The sequence below is a fragment of the Schistocerca americana genome, chromosome 11 (assembly GCF_021461395.2).
Source record: "Schistocerca americana isolate TAMUIC-IGC-003095 chromosome 11, iqSchAmer2.1, whole genome shotgun sequence".
Taxonomy (NCBI): Eukaryota; Metazoa; Arthropoda; class Insecta; order Orthoptera; family Acrididae; genus Schistocerca; species Schistocerca americana.
The window spans coordinates 152769820-152797725 of NC_060129.1; the positions used below are offsets into that span (position 1 = coordinate 152769820).

Genomic DNA, 27906 nt, shown 5'->3' on the forward strand with positions numbered 1-27906 from the left:
CGTCTCCCAAACACTTACGTGTGATCTGCGAAGTAGCGATGTAGAGACAGATGTGGATGTAGATCCACTAGCTCGTTGTTGTTGTTGTTGTCCTCAGTCCTGAGACTGGTCTGATGCAGCTCTCCACGCCACTCTATCCTGTGCAAGCTTCTCCATCTCCCAGTACTTGCTGCCACCTACATCCTTCTGACTCTGCTTAGTGTATTCATCTCTTGGTCTCCCTCTACGATTTTTACCCTCCACGCTGCCCTCCAATGCTAAATTTGTGATCCCTTGATGCCTCAGAACATGTCCTACCAACCGATCCCTTCTTCTTGTCAAGTTGTGTGTCACAACTCCTCTTCTCCCCAATTCTATCCAATACCTCCTCATTAGTTATGTGATCTACCCATCTAATCTTCAGCATTCTTCTGTAGCACCACATTTCGAAAGCTTCTATTCTCTTCTTGTCCAAACTATTTATCGTCCACGTTTCACTTCCATACATGGCTACACTCCATACAAATACTTTCAGAAACGACTTCATGACACTTAAATCTATACTCGATGTTAACAAATTTTTCTTCTTCAGAAACACTTTCCTTGCCATTGCCAGTCTACATTTTATATCCTCTCTACTTCGACCATCAACAGTTATTTTGCTCCCCAAATAACAAAACTCCTTTGTTACTTTAAGTGTCTCATTTCCTAATCTAATTCCCTCAGCATCACCCAATTTAATTGGACTGCATTCCATTATCCTCGTTTTGCTTTTGTTGATGTTCATCTTACATCCTCCTTTCAAGACACTGTCCACTCTGCTCAACTGCTCTTCCAAGTCCTTTGCTGTCTCTGACAGAATTACAATGTCATCAGCGAACCTCAAAGTTTTTATTTCTTCTCCATGGACTTTAATACCTACTCCGAATTTTTCTTTTGTTTCCTTTACTGCTTGCTCAATATACAGATTAAATAACATCGGGGAGATGCTACAACCCTGTCTCACTCCCTTGCCAACCGCTGCTTCCCTTTCATGCCCCTCGACTCTTATAACTGCCATCTGGTTTCTGTACAAATTGTAAATAGCCTTTCGCTCCCTGTATTTTACCCCTGCACCTTTAGAATTTGAAAGAGAGTACTCCAGTCAACATTGCCAAAAGCTTTCTCTAAGTCTACAAATGCTAGAAATGTAGGTTTGCCTTTCCTTAATCTATTTTCTAACATAAGTCGTAGGGTCAGTATTGCCTCGCGTGTTCCAACATTTCTGCGGAATCCAAACTGATCTTCGCCGAGGTCTTCTTCTACCAGTTTTTCCATTCGTCTGTAAAGAATTCGCGTTAGTATTTTGCAGCTGTGACTTATTAAACTGATAGTTCGGTAATTTTCGCATCTGTCAACACCTGCTTTCTTTGGGATTAGAATTATTATATTCTCCTTGATGTCTGAGGGTATTTTGCCTGTCTCATATATCTTGCCCACCAGATGGTAGAGTTTTGTCAGGATTGGCTCTCCCAAGGCCGTCAGTAGTTCCAATGGGATGTTGTCTACTCCGGGGGCCTTGTTTCGACTCAGGTCTTTCAGTGCTCTGTCAAATTCTTCACGCAGTATCGTATCTCCCATTTCATCTTCATCTACATCCTCTTCCATTTCCATAATATTGTCCTCAAGTACATCGCCCTTGTATAGACCCTCTATATACGCCTTCCACCTTTCTGCTTTCCCTTCTTTGCTTAGAACTGGGTTTCCATCTGAGCTCTTGATATTCACTAGCTCACTAGCTCATTAACAAAAATTGTATTCCGCAATGGCCCCGTAACACTCCCTTGGGAAAATTCCTCTATGTTTGTCCATCTTATTTCGTTAAGAACCTTCCGATGACAGCACCGTGAAAAGGCCACATGGTAGAAGTTTACACGTTATCAGCAGACACAATCGTTGTAAAAAATGAAACTTAGCTATCAAACTGTCATCTGCCAAAGACATTTACATTGAAGAGCTAAAGAAACCAGCAGACCTGCCTAATATCGTGTAGGGCCCCTACGAGCATACACGACATGGCACGGACTAGACTAATGTCTGAAGTAGTGCTGGAGACAATTGATACCATGAATCCTGCAGATTGTCTATAAATCCGCAAGAGAACGAGGGGTTGGAGATCTCTTCTGAACAGCACGTTACAAAGCATGCCAGATATGTTCAATAATGTTCATATCTGGGAAGTTCGTTGGCCAGCGGAGTGTTTATGTTGGATCCTGCCTAGTCGCCGAGTATTCGGGTCAAGGAAACCTACTTTCTCGAATCGCTAGACAAACAATCCAAACAAATCGTATTAGTGAGTTTTATTACGAAAAAAAACAAGGCCAATATTTAAGTTTGACAATAACATAGAAGTGTCGCAAGCAAAGGGCGACATGCAAATAAGAAATCTCTTCAGTATATAGAATTCCTAAGTCGCTGGTCGTGAAGCGCCTAATCTTGATGCTGCTGTACAAGTGTTCTCTTCACATAGAGGCGTTGTCGTCCTAGAGAGGGGTCGGTCAGCGTGCAATTGGCTGACGTCTTCTTCACAGCCCTCTCTGTTCTCTAGTTTTCGGCTGGCGTTCTGGCTCCTGACTTTACGCCGTAACAGTTTAAACTCAGCAGAGTGCTCCTGGAGCCACTCTGTAGCAGTTCTGGACGTGTGGGGTGTCGCATTGTCCTGTTGGAATTGCCCAAGTCCATCGGAATGCGCACTGGATAAGAAAGGATGCAGGTGATCAGAGAGGTTGCTTACGTACGTGTCATCTGTCAAAGTCGTATCTAGATGTATCAGGGATTCCATATCACTCCAACTGCACACCAGCAGCCTGAATGCAGGGGCCATGGATTCGTGAGGTTGTTTGCATATTCGTACACGCCCACCCGCTGGATACAATTTGAAACGAAACTCGCCCCACCAGACAAGACGTTTCCTGTCATCAACAGTCCAATGTCATTGTTGAGAGGCCCAGGCGAGGCATAAAGCTTTGTGTCATGCAGTCATCAAAGGGTATACGAGTGGGCCTTGGGCTCAGAAAGCCCGCTCGGTGATGTTTCGCTGAATGGTTCGCACGCTTGATCGCCCAGCATTGACATCTGCAGCAATTTGGGAGATGTTCCACTTCCGTCACGTTGAACGATTCTCTTCAGTCGTCGTTGTTCCTGTTCTTGCAGGATCTTTTTCTGGTCGCAGCCATGCTGGAGATTTGATATTTTACCGGATTTCTGATATTCACGGTACACTCGTGAATGGCCGTACGGAATAATCCCCACTTCATCGCTACCTGGGAGATGCTGTGTCCAAAAAATGTTCAAATGTGTGCGAAATGTTATGGGACTTAGCTGTTAAGGTCATCAGTCACTAAGCTTACACACTACTTAACTTGACTTATCCTAAGGACAAACACACACATCCATGCCCGATGGAGGACTCGAACCTCCGCCGGGATCAGCCGCACAGTACATGACTGCAGCGCCTTTGACCGCTCGGCTAATCCCGCGCGGCTGGAGATGCTGTGTCCCATCGCCCGTGCGCCCACTGTAACAACACGTTAAGACTCACTTAAATCTTGATAAGCTGCCATTGTGGCAGCAGTAACCGATCTTACAACTGCGCCATAACACTTGTTGTCTTATACAGGCGTTACCGACAGCATCGCCGTATTCTGCCTGTTTACATTACCTCTGTATTTGAGTACGCATGTCTACATCTACATCTACATCTACATTGATACTCCGCAAGCCACCCAACGGTGTGTGGCGGAGGGCACTTTACGTGCCACTGTCATTACCTCCCTTTCCTGTTCCAGTCGCGTATGGTTCGCGGGAAGAACGACTGTCTGAAAGCCTCCGTGCGCGCTCTAATCTCTCTAATTTTACATTCGTGATCTCCTCGGGAAGTATAAGTAGGGGGAAGCAATATATTCGATACCTCATCCAGAAACGCACCCTCTCGAAACCTGGCGAGCAAGCTACACCGCGATGCAGAGCGCCTCTCTTGCAGAGTCTGCCACTTGAGTTTATTAAACATCTCCGTAACGCTATCACGGTTACCAAATAACCCTGTGACGAAACGCGCCGCTCTTCTTTGGATCTTCTCTATCTCCTCCGTCAACCCGACCTGGTACGGATCCCACACTGATGAGCAATACTCAAGTATAGGTCGAACGAGTGTTTTGTAAGCCACCTCCTTTGTTGATGGACTACATTTTCTAAGCACTCTCCCAATGAATCTCAACCTGGTACCCGCCTTACCAACAATTAGTTTTATATGATCATTCCACTTCAAATCGTTCCGTACGCATACTCCCAGATATTTTACAGAAGTAACTGCTACCAGTGTTTGTTCCGCTATCATATAATCATACAATAAAGGATCAAGTGTGCACACACTTGCCGACAGAAGCGACCGCGCGAGGTGTTCGCAGTGGTTAGGCCAGTGGACTCGCTTTCGAGATGACGACGATTGAAACCCGTGTCCTGCCATTCTGATGTCAGTACCAGTTTCTCTGGCGCTTCAGTGCATATCGCTTCTGTAGAGCTTCTGTCCGTGTATCAACATGTTTCGGGGCTTCTTTTCTATTTCGGACTTATTTTCTATTAAAATGGTCCCCGTGTTTATATATTTTGATGGCTTCTCTATACAGTCGTGGTTAATGGCTCTGAGCACTATGGGGCCTTAACATCTGAGGTCATCAGTGCCCTAGAACTTAGAACTACCTAAACCTAACTAACCTAAGGACGTCACACACGTCCATGCCCGAGGCAGGATTCGAACCTGCGACCGTAGCAGTCGCGCGGTTCCGGACTGAAGCGCCTAGAACCGCTTGCCCGTCGCCGCCGGCGCCGTGCTTAATAGTTAGCCATTTTAGATAACTTTTTTGGTCTAAAAAGTTCACTTCACTGTTTCCCGACTGAATAGCATGTTCTGCGAAAGCAGAATTGCTTGCTTTTCCTGACTGGAAGTGTTGTGTTCCTTCATCCACGTTTTCACGCTTCTCTTCCAGTGTGCACACATTTGCCGACAGATGCGACCGCGCGAGGTGTCGCAGTGGTTGGGCCAGTGGACTCGCTTTCGAGATGACGACGGTTGAAACCCGAGTCCTGCCATTCTGATTTAGGTTCTCCCCGATTTATCTAAGTCTTTTCACGCCAATGCCGGGATGGTTCCTTTGAAAGCGCACTGCCGACTTCCTTCCCCATCCCTCCCTAATCCGATGGCACCGACGACTTCGCTGTTTGGTCCCCTTTCCCAAATCAACCAACAAAGACTTCTGTCACTGCACCCTTGCTGTGGTTCACGATCACAGCTGTTATGTAAGCGTCTGTCTGTACGCGTGACGCCCCAAAAAAATCTTTGTATTGCAACCTCCTGTCGATCTCTGTCATAACTAGGCTGCAGCACATCGTGTGTGTTCCTTATCCAGTAACAAATACGCCACGAGACTCGAAATACCGTTTCGTTGCTACTGGATCCTTTTACTTACTCGCACGTTTTCTTCAGAGCCAAGATTTCCTGTTCAGCTTGGGCAGAACTGGCAGTTATCGTATTGCTCCGGTTTCTTATTCTCAGCAGGCTTCGTCAGCTGTGACAGGAAGTACCGAACACGTTTCTGTCACTTACTACGTGAGTTCGCATTACTATAGTGCAATCACCGCGCAGTGGGAAAGACGAAACTGGTGAGCTTTTCTTTCCGGAGCAGTGCCAGGAAATAAAGTAAGACATGATTTGTGCTGACAGGCACATTCATTCGGGGTTTGTGCCCAAGAAGTGTTAAAAAAAATTACACCTAATGACATTCACTAATGAAAGTAATTAGTAATGTAGTGGGTATGCGCCTATAGGACTGCTGATATTTTTAAAAATATCGGGAGTCCGATACATCGATATATAAAAAAGATATAAAAAAATGGCTCTGAGCACTATGGGACTTAACAGCTATGGTCATCAGTCCCCTAGAACTTAGAACTACTTAAACCGAACTAACCTAAGGACAGCACACAACACCCAGCCATCACGAGGCAGAGAAAATCCCTGACCCCGCCGGGAATCGAGAACGCTACCGCACGACCACGAGATGCGGGCAAAAAGATATCAATACCGGCCCTTCATAAATCGCAAAAAATTATCAATATATTGAAGGAAAAAATATCGACATACCTGACTATGTAAATATCGATTGCACGTTGTAAATATACCGCCGGTTTTAGAGCTGTGTATTTAATTACTGTTTTATTATTAGATATTTTTTACGTCAACAAGCTAGCAGCATGCTTATCCCCCCTCAGAGCAAGAACTGAAAGGAAAACGATGAACGTTCACACTTGCCGATAACCACTTTGGTAAGAATGATAACTGAATGTTGCACAGTAGTTGTCCCATGGGTGTGTTGTTCGGTTTCGTCACGTATCGGTTGTCTCTGGAAAACTTCATGTCGACTTCCCTGTTCTTTCATTTCTGCAAACGATGTGCCTAGAAGTTGTAGTCTTAAAATTGCGTGGTGAGGCTAAACGTTGCAGTTTCTGTTGGTTGCGCCGAATACGTCAGCATTTACTCTCACACGTCTCCACGCGCCGCAGAAACTATTTTTGAAGAATGATGATGTGAAGAAACAGCACACTAGTTACGTTAAAAATGGTGATTTACACAGCTGATGTGCTACTGCTTCACATCGGACATTTTCTGTCCCATTCACACCTTTACCCTTCCCTCCTCCCCCCCTCCTCCCCGCCCCTGTGTAATCGGAGTGCTTCTTCTTTTGTGACATCTACAATTGCTTTTCAGAGAATTCACACAAGGTCGGATTGTAGCCTATCGCGATTGCGGTTTATCGTATCGCGACACTGCTGCTCGCGTTGATCGAGATCCACTGACTGTTAGCAGAATATGGAATCGGTGGGTTCAGGAGGGTAATACGGAACGCCGTGCTGGATCCCAACGGCCTCGTATCACTAGCAGTCGAGATGACAGGCATCTTATCCGCACGGCTGTAACGCATCGTGCAGCCACGTCTCGATCCCTGAGTCAACAGATGGGGACGCTTCCAAGACAACAACCATCTGCACGAACAGTTCGACGACGTCTGCAGCAGCATGGACCATCAGCTTAGAGACCGTGGCTGCGGTTACCCTTGCCGCTGCATCACAGACAGGAGCGCCTGCGATTGTGTACTCGACGGCGAACCTGGGTGCACGAATGGCAAAACGCCGTTTTTTCGGATGAATCCAGGTTCGGTTACAGCATCACGATGGTCGCATCCGTGTTTGGCGACATCGCGGTGAACGCACATTGGAAGCGTGTATTCGTCATCGCCGTAATGGCGTATCACCCTGCGTGATGGTATGGGGTGCCATTGGTTACACATCTCGGTCACCTCTTGTTCGCATTGACGGCACTTTCAACAGTGGACGTTACACTTCAGATGTGTTACGACCCGTGGCTCTACCTTCATTCGATCCCTGCGAAGGCCTACATTTCAGCAGGATAATGCACGACCGCATGTTGCAGGTCCTGTAAGGGCCTTTCTGGATACAGAAAATGTTCGACTGCTGCCCTGGCCAGCACATTCTCCAGATCTCTCACTAATCGGAAACGTCTGGTCAATGGTGGCCGAGCAACTGGCTCGTCACAATACGCCAGTCACTACTCTTGATGAACTGTGGTATCGTGCTGAAGCTGCATGGGCAGTTGTACCTGTACACGCTATCCAAGCTCTGTTTGACTCAATGCCCAGGCGTACCAAGGCCGTTATTACGGCCAGAGCTGGTTCTTCTGGGTACTGATTTCTCGGGTTCTATGCACCGAAATTGCGCGAAAATGTAATCACATGTCAGTTCTTGTACAATATATTTGTCCAATGAATACCCGTTTATCATCTGCATTTCTTCTTGGTGTAGCAATTTTAATGGCCAGTAGTGTATATAATAAAATTATCGGCACTCGATATTGCCACCGATATCGATGTATCAATATATAGTGTAAGTCCAAATCGCCAGTTTATAATGATATTTCTTCCAAGGATAATCGATATTTTATCAATGTCCCTAGCGTTTCAACAGTACTAAATACACTGGTGACCAGAATTAAAGCAACAAACTACTGTTTCCCTGTCCTGTGTCTAATTCGCGATATAATCATACAAACTGCAACAGATGTCCGTACAATCGTGTTCTGCACGGAAGATGGCACTCTGTCAACGGACAACCACGCCTGAGATGACGTCAGGGCACGTATCAAGCAGGGTAGTGTTTGCCGGGTAGCCCCACACCCACAGTCGCTGTGTACACAGTCACAGGCGGTACAGTATGGAACAGTGAAGACGCCTATCACACTGTCTGCGGGGGAGGGACACAGGAAGAATGGAAGCAGGATCATCACAAACTGATGTCGCCCCACGGCTTAAAATGAATAGTTGTGTTGCTTTTCGGATGTTGCGGTAGTTTATAGTGACCGAAACCATATCCTGAAGAGCAGGGCAGGGCCGAGCACGTGTGACTTCAGAAGAGAGGCCCGTTATTTGGCTGTTAGGACACAACTGCCATCTGACCTCGTAGCATCCATCGGCCGTGTTGTAGCGAGGCAAACGTTGTCCAGAAGGCTTCAGCACAGTGGCCTTTATTGATGAAGACGTGCTATGTGTGTACCTCTGACGCGTCTTCACAGAAGGAAACATCTAGAGCGCAGCCGTCGACATGCTACTTGTACGGTCGAACAGCGGCCAATGTTCTTCCCACAGATCACTCCCAATTCGGCCTGGAGAGTGATTCTCGGTGGACCAGCATCTGGAGAGAACGTGGAACACGATTTTTGGACCCATACATTGTGGAAAGAGACCAGTATGGAGGAGGATCCCTAATCTACATCTACATCTACATGATTACTCTGCAATTCACATTTAAGTGCTTGGCAGAGGGTTCATCGAACCACAATCATACCATCTCCCTACCATTCCACTTCCGAACAGCGCGCGGGAGAAAGAAACACCTAAACCTTTCTGTTCGAGCCCTGATTTCTCTTATTTTATTTTGATGATCATTCCTACCTATGAAGGTTGGGCTCAACAAAATATTTTCGCATTCGGAAGAGAAAGTTGGTGACTGAAATTTCGTAAATAGATCTCGCCGCGACGAAAAACGTCTTTGCTTTAATGAGTTCCATCCCAACTCGCGTATCATATCTGCCACACTCTCTCCCCTATTACGTGATAATACAAAACGAGCTGCCCTTTTTTGCACCCTTTCGATGTCCTCCGTCAATCCCACCTGGTAAGGATCCCACACCGCGCAGCAATATTGTAACAGTGGACGAACGAGTGTAGTGTAAGCTGTCTCTTTAGTGGACTTGTTGCATCTTCTATCCTGCCAATGAAACGCAACCTTTGACTCGCCTTCCCCACAATATTATCTACGTGGTCTTTCCAACTGAAGTTGTTCGTAATTTTTACACCCAGGTACTTAGTTGAATTGACAGCCTTGAGAATTGTACTACTTATCGAGTAATCGAACTCCAACGGATTTCTTTTGGAACTCATGTGGATCACCTCACACTTTTCGTTATTTCGTTTCGTTATGGTGAGGGCAGGGATCGTATTGACCTGTGGAACACCTCTTCATGAAATTATACTGGTGAATCAGCAAGGTTTGAGTGCTGTCAGGTGTCGTGACAAGACCTTGGGACCTCGTGTAGTTGTTGCAAGGTGCTGTGGGCCCAGACTTGGTATGATGGACGAATAATTCTCGACCTCATAGCGCACTAGCGGTTGATGTCTTTTTAGGAAATGGAAGATATTGCACCCATGGCGCGGCCTGCTCTCTCTGCGCATTTTATGTGGTGTCACCGCTAGACACCACACTTACTAGGTGGTAGCCTTTAAATCGGCCGCGGTCCGTTGGTATATGTCGGACCCGCATGTCGCCACTGTCAGTGATTGCAGACCGAGCGCCGCCACACGGCAGGTCTAGAGAGACTTGCTAGCACTCGCCCCAGTTGTACAGCCGACTTTGCTAGCGATGCTTCACTAACAAATTACGCTCTAATTTGCCGAGACGATAGTTAGCATAGCCTTCAGCTACGTCATTTGCTACGACCTAGCAAGGCCCCATTATCAATTGCTATTTATCTTGTGATGCATGTACCATCAGACCGATGTTCACCAATTACGGATTAAAGTTAAGTATTCCAACAGATAAGTACTATTTTTGCTAGTCTCATATCCCTGACGTGTTCCAGACCTCACGCCATCCTGCGTGAGCTTTAACGAGTGCCTTTCGGCTTCACCTCGTAGTGGCTTGGCTGTCTTGCCAAGTCACAACATTTTAATCCCATAGAGTATGTCTGGGATGCACTGTGGAGACGGCTCGCATCACGTCAGCATCCACTAATCACTCTCCAACATTTGCGAGCAGCTCTGCAGGAAGAATGGGCGTTACTGCCTCAGTGTGATATTGATGACATCATTCACAGCATGCTCCGTCGTTGTCAGGTCTGTATTGCTGCCAGAGGTGGTCACAACCGATACTGAACACATTAAGATATTGTCAGAATGTGGGTGCAAATCCTTTAAGTTGAAAAAAAAACGAAGAATATTTTTGTCTAACGTTATGCATGTTGCAGCTGATTACGTTCTGTATTATTTACATTCTTCCTACTGTGCTATCACCTGTTTATACTGTTTTGTGGCAAAATAAATGCAACATTGCCATATTCCTGTTTGTTGCTATAATTTTGGACACCAGTGTACATACAGCGATAAAATTTACTCGGTACTGCTACACCCCTGATGAGAACGAAAGCATCCAAGGAGATTATCCCATTGTCCATTATACACTCCTGGAAATGGAAAAAAGAACACATTGACACCGGTGTGTCAGACCCACCATACTTGCTCCGGACACTGCGAGAGGGCTGTACAAGCAATGATCACACGCACGGCACAGCGGACACACCAGGAACTGCGGTGTTGGCCGTCGAATGGCGCTAGCTGCGCAGCATTTGTGCACCGCCGCCGTCAGTGTCAGCCAGTTTGCCGTGGCATACGGAGCTCGATCGCAGTCTTTAACACTGGTAGCATGCCGCGACAGCGTGGACGTGAACCGTATGTGCAGTTGACGGACTTTGAGCGAGGGCGTATAGTGGGCATGCGGGAGGCCGGGTGGACGTACCGCCGAATTGCTCAACACGTGGGGCGTGAGGTCTCCACAGTACATCGGTGTTGTCGCCAGTGGTCGGCGGAAGGTGCACGTGCCCGTCGACCTGGGACCGGACCCCAGCGACGCACGGATGCACGCCAAGACCGTAGGATCCGACGCAGCGCCGTAGGGGACCGCACCGCCACTTCCCAGCAAATTAGGGACACTGTTGCTCCTGGGGTATCGGCGAGGACCATTCGCAACCGTCTCCATGAAGCTGGGCTACGGTCCCGCACACCGTTAGGCCGTCTTCCGCTCACGCCCCAACATCGTGCAGCCCGCCTCCAGTGGTGTCGCGACAGGCGTGAATGGAGGGACGAATTGAGACGTGTCGTCTTCAGCGATGAGAGTCGCTTCTGCCTTGGTGCCAATGATGGTCGTATGCGTGTTTGGCGCCGTGCAGGTGAGCGCCACAATCAGGACTGCATACGACCGAGGCACACAGGGCCAACACCCGGCATCATGGTGTGGGGAGCGATCTCCTACACTGGCCGTACACCACTGGTGATCGTCGAGGGGACACTGAATAGTGCACGGTACATCCAAACGGTCATCGAACCCATCGTTCTACCATTCCTAGACCGGCAAGGGAACTTGCTGTTCCAACAGGACAGTGCACGTCCGCATGTATCCCGTGCCACCCAACGTGCTCTAGAAGGTGTCAACTACCCTGGCCAGCAAGATCTCCGGATCTGTCCCCCATTGAGCATGTTTGGGACTGGATGAAGCGTCGTCTCACGCGGTCAGCACGTCCAGCACGAACGCTGGTCCAACTGAGGCGCCAGGTGGAAATGGCATGGCAAGCCGTTCCACAGGACTACATCCAGCATCTCTACGATCGTCTCCATGGGAGAATAGCAGCCTGCATTGCTGCGAAACGTGGATATACACTGTACTAGTGCCGACATTGTGCATGCTCTGTTGCCTGTGTCTTTGTGCCTGTGGTTCTGTCAGTGTGATCATGTGATGTATCTGACCCCAGGAATGTGTCAATAAAGTTTCCCCTTCCTGGGACAATGAATTCACGGTGTTCTTATTTCAATTTGCAGGAGTGTAATTATCCGGGCTGTTATGCCGTGGTCGGTTGATGAATTCTGTGTCAATTCCCAACGTTTCGTCCCCGTCTGCGGGAGACATCTTCAAGGGGGTCCGTAGCTCGATGGAAGGTCCAACACACCCACTGGCTCGCTACTGACTGCCGCCAAATTCCGTGTCCGCGCCGCGGCGTGACGTCACGTGTTTTGAAAACGTCAGTGCAATTCGGCGCTGTCCGCTGCCATCGATCGCCGTTGCCATCACCCAGTAGTGGACGGGTGGTACACATCTTCTTTAACACCGGCATCCGTATACCGTTTAATTTCACGCCCTCCTCCTTTGGGTTGAAATTATTTGGGTGTTTAGCGGTTTCGATTGCCTCCCTGTAGAGCCTTTCGTAATATCCGCTTGTGGCCGCTAATACTTGCGTCTCCTCGAAACGAATATTGTGGTTACCTGGCTGGAAAGCATGCTCCGCAACAGCTGATCGTTCCGTTTCTCCTCTTCTACAATTTCCCTTGTGCTCTTCCAAACGTTTAGAAACTTCTTTTAGTTCTACCCACATAAACATGTCCACAGCTGCATGGGATCCTATACACTCCAGCTTTTTCCAGTGCTTTGCGAGCGTCCTTGGCAGGCTTAAGGTATTCCCGCATCTTCCTGGTGGGCTTGTAAATTACGGTAATATTCCGCTTCGTCAAGATCCTCCCTATTCTTTCCGTTACATTTTTAACAAACGGCAGGAAAACCTTAGATTTTGCAGTAGCCTGTACGTCACTATGGTTTCTGCGTGGCTGTCTCAACGCACGTTTTATTTCGGCGGACGAATATCTGTTCTCCATTAGTGCATTGTGGAGATGTTCCATCTCAGCGTCGAGCAACTAAGGTTCACAAATATTTCTAGGTCTGTGCGCTAACGTCTTGATAACACCCCGCTTCTGTTGTGGGTGGTGGTTCGAATCCCGGTGCAAATAACGGTCCGTGTGTGTGGGTTTGCGGTATACTGAGCGGCCCAAACTACCATTTTCGTTTCTGAAAACAAGCGCATCGAGTAAATGTAATTTGCCGTCTACCTCTTCCTCCATTGTAAACTGAATTCTAGAGTTTATACTATTCAGATGTTCGTGGAAGCGGCTTAGTTCCTCCCTGCCATGTCTCCATAGCACAAACGTGTCATCCACGTATCGGAACCATACATTTGGTTTCTTGCTGGCAGTACCTAAGGCCTGTTCTTCGAATTTCTCCATAAAGAAGTTTGCCATTACGGGACTTAGGGGCCTTCCCACAGCCACCCCATCCGTTTGCACATAAAACTGTTCATTCCACTTGAAGTATGTGTTCGTTAAACAACACTTAAACCGTTCTGAAATATCGGCAGGAAAAACTCGATCCAGCTCTTCCAATACATCATTAAGTGGAACCATGGTAAACAGCGATACCACATCGAAGCTGACCAATATGTCCTCCGGCTGGACCACTATGCTATTCAATCTGCTGATGAACTGTGTCGAATTCTTTATATAAGAGCCCGTACGGCCCACACGTGGTTTTAACAGCGTAGTCAAAAACTTGGCTAACGAGTAGGTGGGCGAACCAATGGCACTTAGTATCGGTCTTAGCGGAACATTTCCTTTATGAATTTTGAAGCCTCGGTGGTAGTGCAACCGAATCGCAGAGAGCTTTCGGTACACTCTCTTCAATGGAGGACTTTTTTATTAACTGCGACCCAGTTCTATGAACGTTGTTAGTGGGGTCCTTATTCAGCTTCCTGTATGCTTGCGGATCCAGTATATCAGTAATTTTACTCTGATAGCCACATCCACAATCACCGTTGCGCTTCCTTTGTCAGCTGGCAGAATCAAAATACTATCGTCGTCATTCAGGAGTTTTAAAACTCTTCTCTCACCCACAGTTATATTACTCTTCGTCGGTTTTGCATTGGCTAATATCCTCACTGTTCTACAGACCCCCTTGAAGAAGGGGACGAAACGTTGGGAACTGACACAGAATTCATCAACCGACCACAGCATAACAGCCTGGATAATTATCTACATCCAGATCTACATCTACATTTGTACTCCGCAAGCCACCCAACGGCGTATGGCGGAGGGCACTTCACGTGCCACTGTCATTACCTCCCTTTTATGTTCCAGTCGCGTATGGTTCGCGGGAAGAACGACTGTCTGAAAGCCTCCGTGCGCGTTCGAATCTCTCTGATTTTATATTCGTGATCTCCTCGGGAGGTATAAGTAGGGGGAAGCAATATATTCGATACCTTATCCAGAAACGCACCCTCTCGAAACCTGGCGAGCAAGCTAGACCGCGATGCAGAGCGCCTCTCTTGCAGAGTCTGCCACTCGAGTTTGCTAAACGTCTCCGTAACGCTATCACGGTTACCAAATAGCCCTGTGACGAAACGCGCCGCTCTTCTTTGGATCTTCTCTATCTCCTCCGTAAACCCGATCTGGTACGGATCCCACACTGTTGAGCAATACTCAAGTATAGGTCGAACGAGTGTTTTGTAAGCCACCTCCTTTGTTGATGGACTACATTTTCTAAGGACTCTCCCAAAGAATCTCAACCTGGTACCCGCCTTACCAACAATTAATTTTATATGATCATTCCACTTCAAATCGTTCCGCACGCATACTCCCAGATATATTACAGAAATAACTGCTACCAGTGTTTGTTCCGCTATCATATAATCATACAATAAAGGATCCTTCTTTCTACGTATTCGCAATACATTACATTTGTCTACGTTAAGGGTCAGTTGCCACTCCCTGCACCAAGTGCCTATCTGCTGCAGATCTTCCTGCATTTCGCTACAATTTTCTAATGCTGCAACTTCTCTGTATACTACAGCATCATCCGTGAAAAGCCGCACGGAACTTCCGACACTATCTACTAGGTCATTTATATATATTGTGAAAACCAATGGTCCCATAACGCTCCTTCGTGGCACGCGAGACGTTACTTTAACGTCTCTCCATTGATAACAACACGCTGTGTTCTGTTTGCTTCCGGAAGTCAAGGAAAATAGCATCTACCTGGGAGCCTGTATCTAATATTTTCTGGGTCTCACGAACAAATAAAGCGAGTTGCGTCTCACATGATCGCTGTTTCCGGAATCCGTGTTGATTCCTACAGAGTAGATTCTGTGTTTCCAAAAACGACATGATACTCGAGCAATAATGGACGTGACATTTCCGGCCGTGAAAGTCTACATTTTAGTGATTATCCCATTGTCATTTTCTGTTTCTGTGATGAGCTAGGACAAGCAGTCATGTCGTGTCATGCCGTGTCACAGTGCTGACTGGGTCCCTCTGCTCTGCCGTGTTGCAGGAACCCCACGTGGTGGGGTCGCCGCACCGCCATGGAGCGCGGGCTGACGCTGGTGGCGACGGTGGCGCTCCTGGTGGCCGGCGCGCTCGCCATCTCGCTGGGCGCCCTCGTCGCCAGGCAGCAGCACCAGTCCGGTATGGCTGCCAGAACAAAAGCCAAACAAACGTAAACAAACCTCTCGCTGCACTTCAGATGCTGCTGCTGCTTGCGGGGTGGGAGTCTGGCGGTGAAACCGGCCGGCTAGAGTTCTTTGGAGTCACTTCCCACTCTGAGACTCCTCTGTGTCATTCAGGCCTTTACACAATCTATATTGTTTCAGATACATGGAATTTCACAAATGCAGCCCAATCTGCATCCACTGCTGCAGTGTTGGTTCAGAAGCTCATTAAACATAAACATCATGACAACATATAAATCCCATATAAATAGAGAAAAAATAATTCCAGAACTGTAATTTCTTAGACTTTCCTGGCGACTTGATGACATCTCGTGGAAATCGGGTTTTCTGCCGGATATCAGCATCTTCCAAATACGATATTTCGACGTCATTACTTGATGTCTTCATCAGGTGTCCCTGAGACTGTCTCAGAAAACACCTGATGAAGATGTCAAGTAATGATGTCGAAATATCATGTTCGGAAGAGGCTGATATCCGGCAGAAAACCCGATTTCCACGAGATGTCAATTCCAGAACTGTTAAAAAGGTGAAGCCCCCTGTGACATTCTATGTGTTACGGATTATAAATCCCATAGAAATAGAGAAAAAAATAATTCCAGAACTGTTAAAAAGGTGAAGCCCCCTGTGACATTCTACACTCCTGGAAATTGAAATAAGAACACCGTGAATTCATTGTCCCAGGAAGGGGAAACTTTATTGACACATTCCTGGGGTCATATACATCACATGATCACACTGACAGAACCACAGGCACATAGACACAGGCAACAGAGCATGCACAATGTCGGCACTAGTACAGTGTATATCCACCTTTCGCAGCAATGCAGGCTGCTATTCTCCCATGGAGACGATCGTAGAGATGCTGGATGTAGTCCTGTGGAACGGCTTGCCATGCCATTTCCACCTGGCGCCTCAGTTGGACCAGCGTTCGTGCTGGACGTGCAGACCGCGTGAGACGATGCTTCATCCAGTCCCAAACATGCTCAATGGGGGACAGATCCGGAGATCTTGCTGGCCAGGGTAGTTGACACCTTCTAGAGCACGTTGGGTGGCACGGGATACATGCGGACGTGCATGGTCCTGTTGGAACAGCAAGTTCCCTTGCCGGTCTAGGAATGGTAGAACGATGGGTTCGATGACGGTTTGGATGTACCGTGCACTATTCAGTGTCCCCTCGACGATCACCAGTGGTGTACGGCCAGTGTAGGAGATCGCTCCCCACACCATGATGCCGGGTGTTGGCCCTGTGTGCCTCGGTCGTATGCAGTCCTGATTGTGGCGCTCACCTGCACGGCGCCAAACACGCATACGACCATCATTGGCACCAAGGCAGAAGCGACTCTCATCGCTGAAGACGACACGTCTCCATTCGTCCCTCCATTCACGCCTGTCGCGACACCACTGGAGGCGGGCTGCACGATGTTGGGGCGTGAGCGGAAGACGGCCTAACGGTGTGCGGGACCGTAGCCCAGCTTCATGGAGACGGTTGCGAATGGTCCTCGCCGATACCCCAGGAGCAACAGTGTCCCTAATTTGCTGGGAAGTGGCGGTGCGGTCCCCTACGGCATTGCGTAGGATCCTACGGTCTTGGCGTGCATCCGTGCGTCGCTGCGGTCCGGTCCCAGGTCGACGGGCACGTGCACCTTCCGCCGACCACTGGCGACAACATCGATGTACTGTGGAGACCTCACGCCCCACGTGTTGAGCAATTCGGCGGTACGTCCACCCGGCCTCCCGCATGCCCACTATACGCCCTCGCTCAAAGTCCGTCAACTGCACATACGGTTCACGTCCAAGCTGTCGCGGCATGCTACCAGTGTTAAAGACTGCGATGGAGCTCCGTATGCCACGGAAAACTGGCTGACACTGACGGTGGCGGTGCACAAATGCTGCGCAGCTAGCGCCATTCGACGGCCAACACCGCGGTTCCTGGTGTGTCCGCTGTGCCGTGCGTGTGATCATTGCTTGTACAGCCCTCTCGCAGTGTCCGGAGCAAGTATGGTGGGTCTGACACACCGGCGTCAATGTGTTCTTTTTTCCATTTCCAGGAGTGTATGTGTTACAGTGCATAAATCCCATATAAATAAAGAAAAAAATAATTCCAGAACTGTTAAAAAGGTGAAGCCCCCTGTGACATTCTATGTGTTACGGAGTGTGCTGCCTCCTATTGCTGCCTACTGGCACACCCACGATCAGCGAAAGTGTGACGTCGTTTTTCTATGGCCTACCAGTATTCTTCACCTTGTCAAGATATGTGGAAGTGAGGCGGCATGATGCTATCTGTTATTGCAGACAAAATTTGTTGATAACGTCTGCTCTTTGCAGTAATTTGAGTCTATATTCGGCGCTACACAAATCTTTTAAAGTGTCTTTCGTTAGTAAGTTTCTATTCAAATTATTGCTATTGGGTACCTGCATTGTTTAGCAGTTCCCACCAAAGATGCTCATTAACAGTTACTAGGCGACCAACCCGCATCTCAGAATGGGTGGATATCTTTGGGTAGCGTAGCACATGTGCACAAGGTAATTCCTTCAAAAGACGCAGCGTTTCAAGCTTACTGGCAGATTAAAACTGTGTGCCAGACTGAGAGTCGAACTCGGGACCTTCGCCGTTCGTGGAAGTACAGCTGAGAGGACAGGACAGGAGTTGTGCTTGGGTAGCTCAGTTGGTAGAATACTTGCCCGCCAAAGGCGAGGGTTTCCAGCTCGAGTCTCAGTCTGGCACCCAGTTTTAATCGGCCAGGAAGTTTCATGTCAGTACGCACAACATTGCAGAGTGGAAATTTCATTATGGACACAGGGTTCATTTAACACACTGTGATGTTTTGTCTATTGACAATTATTCAATATTGGTGGGGAATAAAGGATTATTATTATTATGATTATTATTGTAGTCCAGAGATAATCCAATACAGAGTTCACTTCTCATGACACTGTCTTCGAAATTGTACGGACCTATAGCTTGTCCTCAAGTAGGTTTTTATTAAAGCTATTTCTTTGATATGGTTCACTCCTATGAGTCGTGACACTTTAGCTCGATAATTAATGTCCACACAGGGTGTATAGCTGAAAGTCAAGCTGCAGTGTGATGTCTGAATAGTAGCTTTGGCAACAACTGAAGTTTTTAAATTTAAATTAATGATATCGATCATTTATCGATTAAGAAGTTCTATGGACGTTAGCGTCATCTCAGTTCTGTCAGTTTTCGTATTTTTAACAAAAAATTAAACGAACAGAAATTTACTTTTAATTTGCCTGGCTTCCAATGAAGTGGACTGTTTGACGCAGTGGTGCACAAACTTAATGGAGGCGAATACTCGGTAATGAGATGTTAAAAGCTCGGACACTAAAATTTCGGACACAAAGACCAACAGATGCTAAAGACTGCCAGAAGCTAAAAACGTTAACAATATGTGGTTGGGTTCCTGTAGTGGTTGTGAAACAAAAGCGACGTTCGTTAGAAACTCTTTGAATAAAGCAAGTTGCTGCTTTTCATATAACACTCCATTGCATTGGCTCTTATATTCGTTTATTTAATTTTCTCTACTTTAAAAAGGGGAATTCATGATTTTACTGTAAGAATATTTGAAAAACGGGAAATGTTCATGGCCGGTTCGAATAAATTTTAGTTTCAAAAAAGACCAGTGGGGTTTCGGGTGGGGAGGAAGGTTTATCAGCGAAAATGTGCGCCCTTTATATTTCATGAAAGATTCGAGATATTGGAACGAGAATTTTGGGAAAGATAGTAGGCTGAAGGGCAATGTAATTTTGTTGTATGGGTAACTGTTATATCAATCAAAGTATAGGGGGCAATACATTTTCCTAAACGGAATGATGTACTATATTAACACAGTTCGAAAGCTGTTGAAAGGGTGAATACGTTGACATAGCGATTCTTAATAGCATCAAAATGGAAAGACGCAGCAGCAGGAATTGGCTGTGGCAGTATAAACGCCGCCGATTGGGTCTCTCTTGCTAGGATCTGTCATTGTGTGGTCTGTAAGACAGGACTATATAACTGAAAAAGTCACCTGTTGTGGTACTGGTGTGGAAGTTCAACAGTCAGCACGGGTCCACAAACCAGGTGCCTGCTGCAGAGGCCTATTTGCAGCATTTTCGTCGAGAGGACACTGTCAGAGGCCCCTCAGTTCATCTGGGTGCTCAGTTGCTCCACAGTTGTGTCAACATTCGCCTGTACACACGTCTGCAGCCAAGGTTCACCCCTGCCTTCTACAGGGTGTTACAAAATGTACGGCCAAACTTTCAGGAAACATTATTCCTCACACACAAATAAAAAACGTAAACGCTTAAGTTCCATGTTAGAGCTCATTTTAGTTTCATCAGTATGTACTGTACTTCCTCGATTCACCGCCAGTTGGCCCAATTGAAGGAAGGTAATGTTGACTTCGGTGCTTGTGTTGACATGTGACTCATTGCTCTACAGTACTAGCATCGAGCACATCAGTACGTAGCATCAACAGGTTAGTGTTCATCACGAACGTGGTTTTGCAGTCAGTGCAATGTTTACAAATGCGGAGTTGGCAGATGCCCATTTGATGTACGGATTAGCACGGGGCAATAGCCGTGGCGCAGTACGTTTGTATCGGGACAGATTTCCAGAACGAAGGTGTCCCGACAGGAAGAAGTTTGAAGCAATTGATCGGCGTCTTAGGGAGCACGGAACATTCCAGCCTATGACTCGCGACTGGGGAAGACCTAGAACGACGAGGACATCTTCAATGGGCGAGGCAATTCTTCGTGCAGTTGGCGATAACCCTAATGTCAGCGTCAGGGAAGTTGCTGCTGTACAAGGTAACGTTGACCACGTCACTGTATGGAGAGTGCTACGGAAGAACCAGTTGTTTCCGTACCGTGTACAGCGTGTGCAGGCACTATCAGCAGCTGATTGGCCTCCACGGGTACACTACTGCGAATGGTTCATCCGACAATGTGTCAATCCTCACTTCAGTGCAAATGTTCTCTTTACGGATGGGCTTCATTCCAACTTGATCAAATTGTAAATTTTCACAATCAACATGTGTGGGCTGAAGAGAATCCGCACGCAATTGTGCAATCACGTCATCAACACAGATTTTCTGTGAACGTTTGGGCAGGCATTGTTGGTGATGTCTCGATTGGGCCCCATGTTCTTCCACCTACGCTCAATGGAGCACGTTATCACGATTTCATACGGGATACTGTACCTGTGCTGCTAGAACATTTACCTTTACAAGTACAACACAACATGTGGTTCATGCACGATGGAGCTCCTGCACATTTCAGTCGAAGTGTTCGTACGCTTCTCAACAACAGATTCGGTGACCGACGGATTGGTAGAGGCGGACCAATTCCATGGCTTCCATTCTCTCCTGACCTCAACGCCCTTGACTTTCATTTATGGGGGCATTTGAAAGCTCTTGTCTACTCAACCCCGGTACCAAATGTAGAGACTCTTCGTGCTCGTATTGTGGACGGCTGTGATACAATACGCCATTCTCCAGGGCTGCATCAGCGCATCAGGGATTCCATGCGACGGAGGGTGGATGCACGTATCCTCGCTAACGGAGGACATTTTGAACATTTCCTGTAACAAAGTATTTGAAGTCACGCTGGTACGTTCTGTTGCTGTGTGTTTCCATTCCATGATTAATGTGATTTGAATAGAAGTAATAAAATGAGCTCTAACATGGAAATTAAGCGTTTCCGGACACATGTCCACACAACATATTTTCTTTATTTGTGTGTGAGGAATGTTTCAAATTAAGTGTTTCCGGACACATGTCCACATAACATATTTTCTTTATTTGTGTGTGAGGAATGTTTCCTGAAAATTTGGCCGTACCTTTTTGTAACACGTTGTATAGCCTTTGGTGCACCACAGTGCCTCGGCGCCAGTTTTGGATAGAGACATTTTGCGACACACGGCATGCCTGAACCACAGCAGCATGTAAACAATTTACAAAGTTAGCCGTTTCAGAAATAGTTCCACCTTTGGCGTAAAAGCCAATGGTTATGCCCTTTTGGACGTCAGACAAATCACTCTGTTTCCACATTACGACAACGACTGCACTGTTTTCAGATCTCGGTGGCACGCTTTGTATACTCTCTACTGCTACTGGCGCCACATGCCATCTGTGAGTGGTTCATTGCATGTTGACTGCGAACATAAAAGGTGGCCCAGCAATGTGACTGGACCATGTACACTATGTGATCAAAAGTATCCGGACACTCCCAAAAACATACATTTTTCATAGTAGGTGCAGTGTGCTGCCACCTACAGCCAGGTACTCTATATCAGCGACCTCAGTAGTCACTAGACATCGTAAGAGAGTCGAATCGGGTGCACTGCCGGTCTTCGAACGTGGTCAGGTGATTGGGTGTCACTTGGGTCATACGTCTGTACGCGAGATTTCCACACACGTAAACATCCCTAGGTCCACTGTTTCCCATGTGATAGTCAAGTCGAAACGTGAAGGGACACGTACAGCACAAAAAGCGTACAGACCAACCTCGTCTGTTGACTGACAGAGACAGCCAACAGTTGAAGGAGTCGTAGTGTGTAATAGGCGCACATCTATCCAGACCATCACACAGGAATCCCAAAGGGCATCAGGATCCACTGCAAGTACGCCACGCTTGGTGTAAGGAGCGTAAACTATTGGACGATTAAACAGTGGAAAAATGTTGTGTGGAGTGACGAATCACAGTAGACAATGTGGCGATCCGATGGCAGGATGTTGGAATGGCGCCGGCCGCGGTGGTCTCGCGGTTCTAGCTGCTTCAGACCGGAACCGTGGGACTGCTACGGTCGCAGGTTCGAATCCTGCCTCGGGCATGGTTGTGTGTGATGTCCTTAGGTTAGTTAGGTTTAAGTAGTTCTAGGGGAATGATGACCTAAGATGTTGAGTCCCATAGTGCTCAGAGCCATTTGATTTTTGTTGGTATGGTGAATGCCTGGTGAACCTCATATGACAGCGTGTTTAGTGTCAACAGTAAAATTCGGAGGCGGTGGCGTTACGGTGTTTTGTGTGGCACTATCACAGCACAGGCCTACGTTGATGTTTTAAGCACCTTCTTGCTTCCCACTGTTGAACAATTCGGGGTGTCGGTTGCGTCTTTCAACACTATCGAGCACCTGTTCATAATGCACGGCCTGTGGCGGAGTGGTTACACGAGAGTAGCATCCCTGTAATGGATTGGCCTGCACAGATTCCTGACCTGAATCCTATAGAACACCTTTGGGATGTTTTGGGACGCCGACTTCGTGCCAGGCCTCACCGACCAACATCGATACCTCTCCTCAGTGCAGCACTCCGTGAAGAATGGGCTGCCATTCCCCAAGAAAACTTCCAGCACCTGACTGAACGTATGTCTGCGGGAATGGAAGCTGTCATCAAGGCTGAGGTGTGCCAACACCATACTGAATTCCAGCATTACCGATGGAGGGCGCCGCGAATTTGTGTCATTTTCAGCCAAGTGTCCGGATACTTTTGATCACATAGTGTATATTGCATGTGTTTGGATTTTATGAATGTGTACGTATATATATATGCGAGTGTGTGTGTCTGTATTTAAGTACCTGTAACTGTTGAGTGTGTGTGTGTTTGTGTGAGTGAGTTTTGTGGGGGCAATTTTCTAAAAAATAAACGACTGTTGAATTCCGAGTACTACAGTTCCTGTAATTTGAACTACTGCTATATGGGGCTTAGAATAAAAATCCTCTGAGAAAATTAATTTACCACCATAACCGCCACAGTCGTGGCCAGTGACCGTTGTTAAAAATTTTGTGCCACTTCATGCAGGGCTAAGGTTCAAAGATTACCTAATGCCAGAGTAAAGATATAAAACTATCTCAATTCCAAACAGCAATTAAAAAACCTGTATGCTGTGCAGACTGACTGTAAGAAAGATAATCCCACTTTCACTTCATTACGTCATGTAAAAAAATTGCTCTGAGCACTATGCGACTTAACTTATGAGGTCATCAGTCCCCTAGAACTTAGAACTAATTAAACGTAACTAACCTAAGGACACCATACACATTCATGCCCGACGCACGTCATGTAAAGATAACAATGTGCTCCTAAGAATAAATCGGAATATGTTCTTGAAATGCTATTATGAATTGAACTTTGTAACAGTCTTTTAAAATATCAATCAGTTTACTGCATTGGCCTAGTCCGGCACAGCTATAAACACATCAGTCAAATGGTTCAAATGGCTCTGAGCACTATGGGACTTAACATGTGAGGTCATCAGTCCCCTAGAACTTAGAACTACTTAAACCTAACTAACCTAAGGACATCACACACATCCATGCCCGAGGCAGGATTCGAACCTGCGACCGTAGTGGTCGCGCGGCTCCAGGCTAGAACCGCTCGGCCACAGCGGCCGGCTAAACACATCAGTCCAAAACGGGTAGACTGGTAGGACTGGCTGATACAATTGCAGAAGTTGTTGGTTTCGGCACTGCAACTGGGGTGTGTGGACTCTATGGCTGTCGGCCACTGTTTGGAACCTTGACCGCATGCACATCAGCCTTACGACTACTCTATTGCCAGGTTCTCCAAGCTGGGAGCCGGCTCAGACTTTATTTGCCGATTACATGCAACATCAATCAAAGGATTTTTCCCCAGCCGCTGCCCTTCTCTCATTACTCAGCAAGAATTAGAAATTAATATTTTCCTAGTTCATATTTGAAATTAATGGTTTAATGGGAAGTGAAAAAAATCTTATTTAACTGGCCATTAAGGCGTGTGATCACTAGCAACTAGCTTCCGTAAGTAACTTCCGCAATTACTTGCTGCAGTGTTTGCATTGAAACAAACTTGCACGAACTTACCTCTGCAAGTCTCCAGGCAAAGTTAATTTTGGTAACTTGCTGCAGGTTCTTGCAGAAGTGCCTGCGCTAGAGCCGCGTTGTTATTTCGGCAACTGGAAGTTTACGGTGTCGTGCTTGAAAACCGAAGCAGCCGCCACCCTTGTGGCAGCATTATCATTGAAGAAAAGCAGTGACGATAATCGAAAACTTGAGATTCGAAACTGGGACCCAGCTGTAAGCTCTATCGCCAAGGGATCAACATTCTTCGATTTTTGCAAACATAATGCATTTATGTTTAGAAAAAGAACAACGTCCGAACAGGCCTTGGAGGCCCAACTACACCGACCGGCCGCCATGTCATCCTCAGCCCAAGGCGCCACTGGATGCGGATATGAAGGAACATGTGGTCAGGACACCGCTCTCTCGGCCGTTTGTCAGTTTCCGAGACCGGAGCCGCTACTTCTCAGTCAAGTAGCTCCTCAGTTTGCCTCAGAAGGGCTGAGTGCACCGTGCTTGCCAGACCGAATGGTCACCCATCCAAGTGCTAGCCCAACCCGACAGCGCTTAACTTTGGTGATCTGTCGGGAACCGGTGTTACCACTGCGGCAAGGCCGTTGGCTCGTTCCTGCCTAGACTAAGAATGAAAAGAATTGGCTTAAATTGAAAGACATCTCTACTGCAATTTTACTCTCCCTTCTAGTGAAACAAAGTGATCGGTAATTTCGTGTCGCACTTCCTTGGCTGAGAGTGCCCAAGAATATGCAGGGTGAGTCACCTAACGTTACCGCTGGATATATTTCGTAAACCACATCAAATACTGACGAATCGATTCCACAGACCGAACGTGAGGAGAGGGGCTAGTGTAATTGGTTAATACAAACCGTAAAAAAATGCACGGAAGTATGTTTTTTAACACAAACCTACGTTTTTTTAAGTGGAACCCCGTTAGTTTTGTTAGCACATCTGAACATATAAACAAATACGTAATCAGTGCCGTTTGTTGCATTGTAAAATGTTAATTACATCCGGAGATGTTGTAACCTAAAGTTGACGCTTGAGTACCACTCCTCCGCTGTTCGATCGTGTGTACCGGAGAGCACCGAATTACGTAGGGATCCAAAGGGAACGGTGATGGACCTTAGGTACAGAAGAGACTGGAACAGCACATTACGTCCACATGCTAACACCTTTTTATTGGTCTTTTTCACTGACGCACATGTACATTACCATGAGGTGTGAGGTACACGTACACACGTGGTTTCCGTTTTCAATTACGGAGTGGAATAGAGTGTGTCCCGACATGTCAGGCCAATAGATGTTCAATGTGGTAGCCATCATTTGCTGCACACAATTGCAATCTCTGGCGTAATGAATGTCGTACACGCCGCAGTACATCTGGTGTAATGTCGCCGCAGGCTGCCACAATACGTTGTTTCATATCCTCTGGGGTTGTAGGCACATCACGGTACACATTCTCCTTTAACGTACCCCACAGAAAGAAGTCGAGAGCTATAAGATCAGGAGAACGGGCTGGCCAATTTATGTGTCCTCCACGTCCTTTGAAACGCCCGTCGAACGTGTACCTCACCCCTCATGGTAATGTACATGTGCCTCAGTGAAAAAGACCAATAAAAAGGTGTTAGCATGTGGACGTAATGTGCTGTTCCAGTATCTTCTGTACCTAAGGTCCATCACCGTTCCCTTTGGATCCCTACGTAGTTCGGTGCTCTCCGATACACACGACCGAACAGCGGAGGAGTGGTTCTCAAGCGTCAACTTTAGGTTACAACATCTCCGGATGTAATTAACATTTTACAATGCAACAAACGGCACTGATTACGTATTTGTTTATATGTTCAGATGTGCGAACAAAACTAACGGGGTTCCATTTAAAAAAACGTAGGTTTGTGTTAAAAAACATACTGCCGTGCATTTTTTTTACGGTTTGTATTAACCAATTACACTAGCCCCTCTCCTCACGTTCGGTCTGTGAAATCCATTCGTCAATATTTGATGTTGTTTACGAAATATATCCAGCGGTAATGTTAGGTGACTCACCCTATATATTTATCGTTCCCCATGACACATTCGTCTGTCTTTGTGCCACTCTCCTTCATACAGCTACTGAACACACAAAGTTTCCGTAAGTTTGGGAATAACTTCGACCATATTGCCAACTGCGGTCAGTACTTGGAGAAAGATACGAGAAATTGTTTGCACTAACTTGCTGACTTGAGGAAGTCGATTTTCTGTTTTTTTTTTTTTTTTTTTTTTTTTTTTTCGATGTCAAATAACTTGCAGAAGTTGCTTCTTCAAGCGACATGTGAAAGTTTACTTGTTAGTGGACACGCCTTTACACCTTTTGTGTGTGTGTGTGTGTGTGTGTGTGTGTACGTACACTATGTGATCGAAAGTATCCGTACACCTGGCTGAAAATGAGTTACAAGTTCGAGGCGCCCTCCATCGGTAATGCTGGAATTCATTAGCCTTGATGACAGCTTCCACTCTCGCAAGCATACGTCCAATCAGGTGCTGGACGGTTTCTTGGAGAACGGCAGCCTATTCTTCACGGAGTGCTGCACTGAGGAGAGGTATCGATGTCGGTCGGTGAGGCCTGGCACGAAGTCGGCGTTCCAAAACATCCAAAAGGTGTTCTATAGAATTCAGGTCAGGATTCTGTGCAGGCCAGTCAATTACAGGGATTGATTGGCGACTCCATGGAGTGTTCTGTGCACCACGACCAGATAATGGATATAATTGGAAGGAGAAACAGCATTGGTCGTATTTTGTTTTTTGTTTTATAATTGCATAATCGATTTTCGGTCACTTAGTGACCATCCTTAGTGCTGTAGTATACAATATGCAATTAAAATTGGTAAACTAGTTTATGTGATCTCTCTAAGCTTGTTGATACCAGTGCCTACCAATTTTAATTGTATATTACAGCACTGAGGATGGTCACTAAGTGACCGAAAATCGATTTTGAGGATAATAAAAAAAAAGTACGACCAATGCTGTTTCTCCTTCCAAGTATATTACAGGGATGTTACTGTCGCGCGACCACTCCGCCACGGGACGTGCATTATGAACAGGTGCTCGATCGTGTTGAAAGACGCAATCGCCATCCCCGAATTGCTCTTCAACAGTTGGAAGCCAGAAGGTGCTTAAAATATTAACGTAGGCCTGTGCTGTGATAGTGCAACGTAAAACAAGGGCTGCAAGCCCCCTCAATGAAAAACACGACCACCGCCTCCGAATTTTACTGTCGGCACTACATACGCTGGCAGATGATGTTCACCGGGCATTCACCATACCCACACCCTGCCATCGGATCGCCAGATTG

General features: G+C 46.8%; 1 protein-coding gene across 2 annotated transcripts in view; it reads left to right on the forward strand.

Moving 5' to 3' along the window:
• LOC124553656 (neprilysin-2-like) overlaps window positions 1-27906 on the forward strand; it is a 255589-nt gene that overhangs the window by 98391 nt on the left and 129292 nt on the right. For both annotated transcript variants that reach the window (XM_047127538.1, XM_047127539.1), the window contains exon 2: window positions 15565-15698. In XM_047127538.1, coding sequence (XP_046983494.1) covers window positions 15565-15698 — 134 coding nt within the window. The remainder of the gene's footprint in view (window positions 1-15564; window positions 15699-27906) is intronic.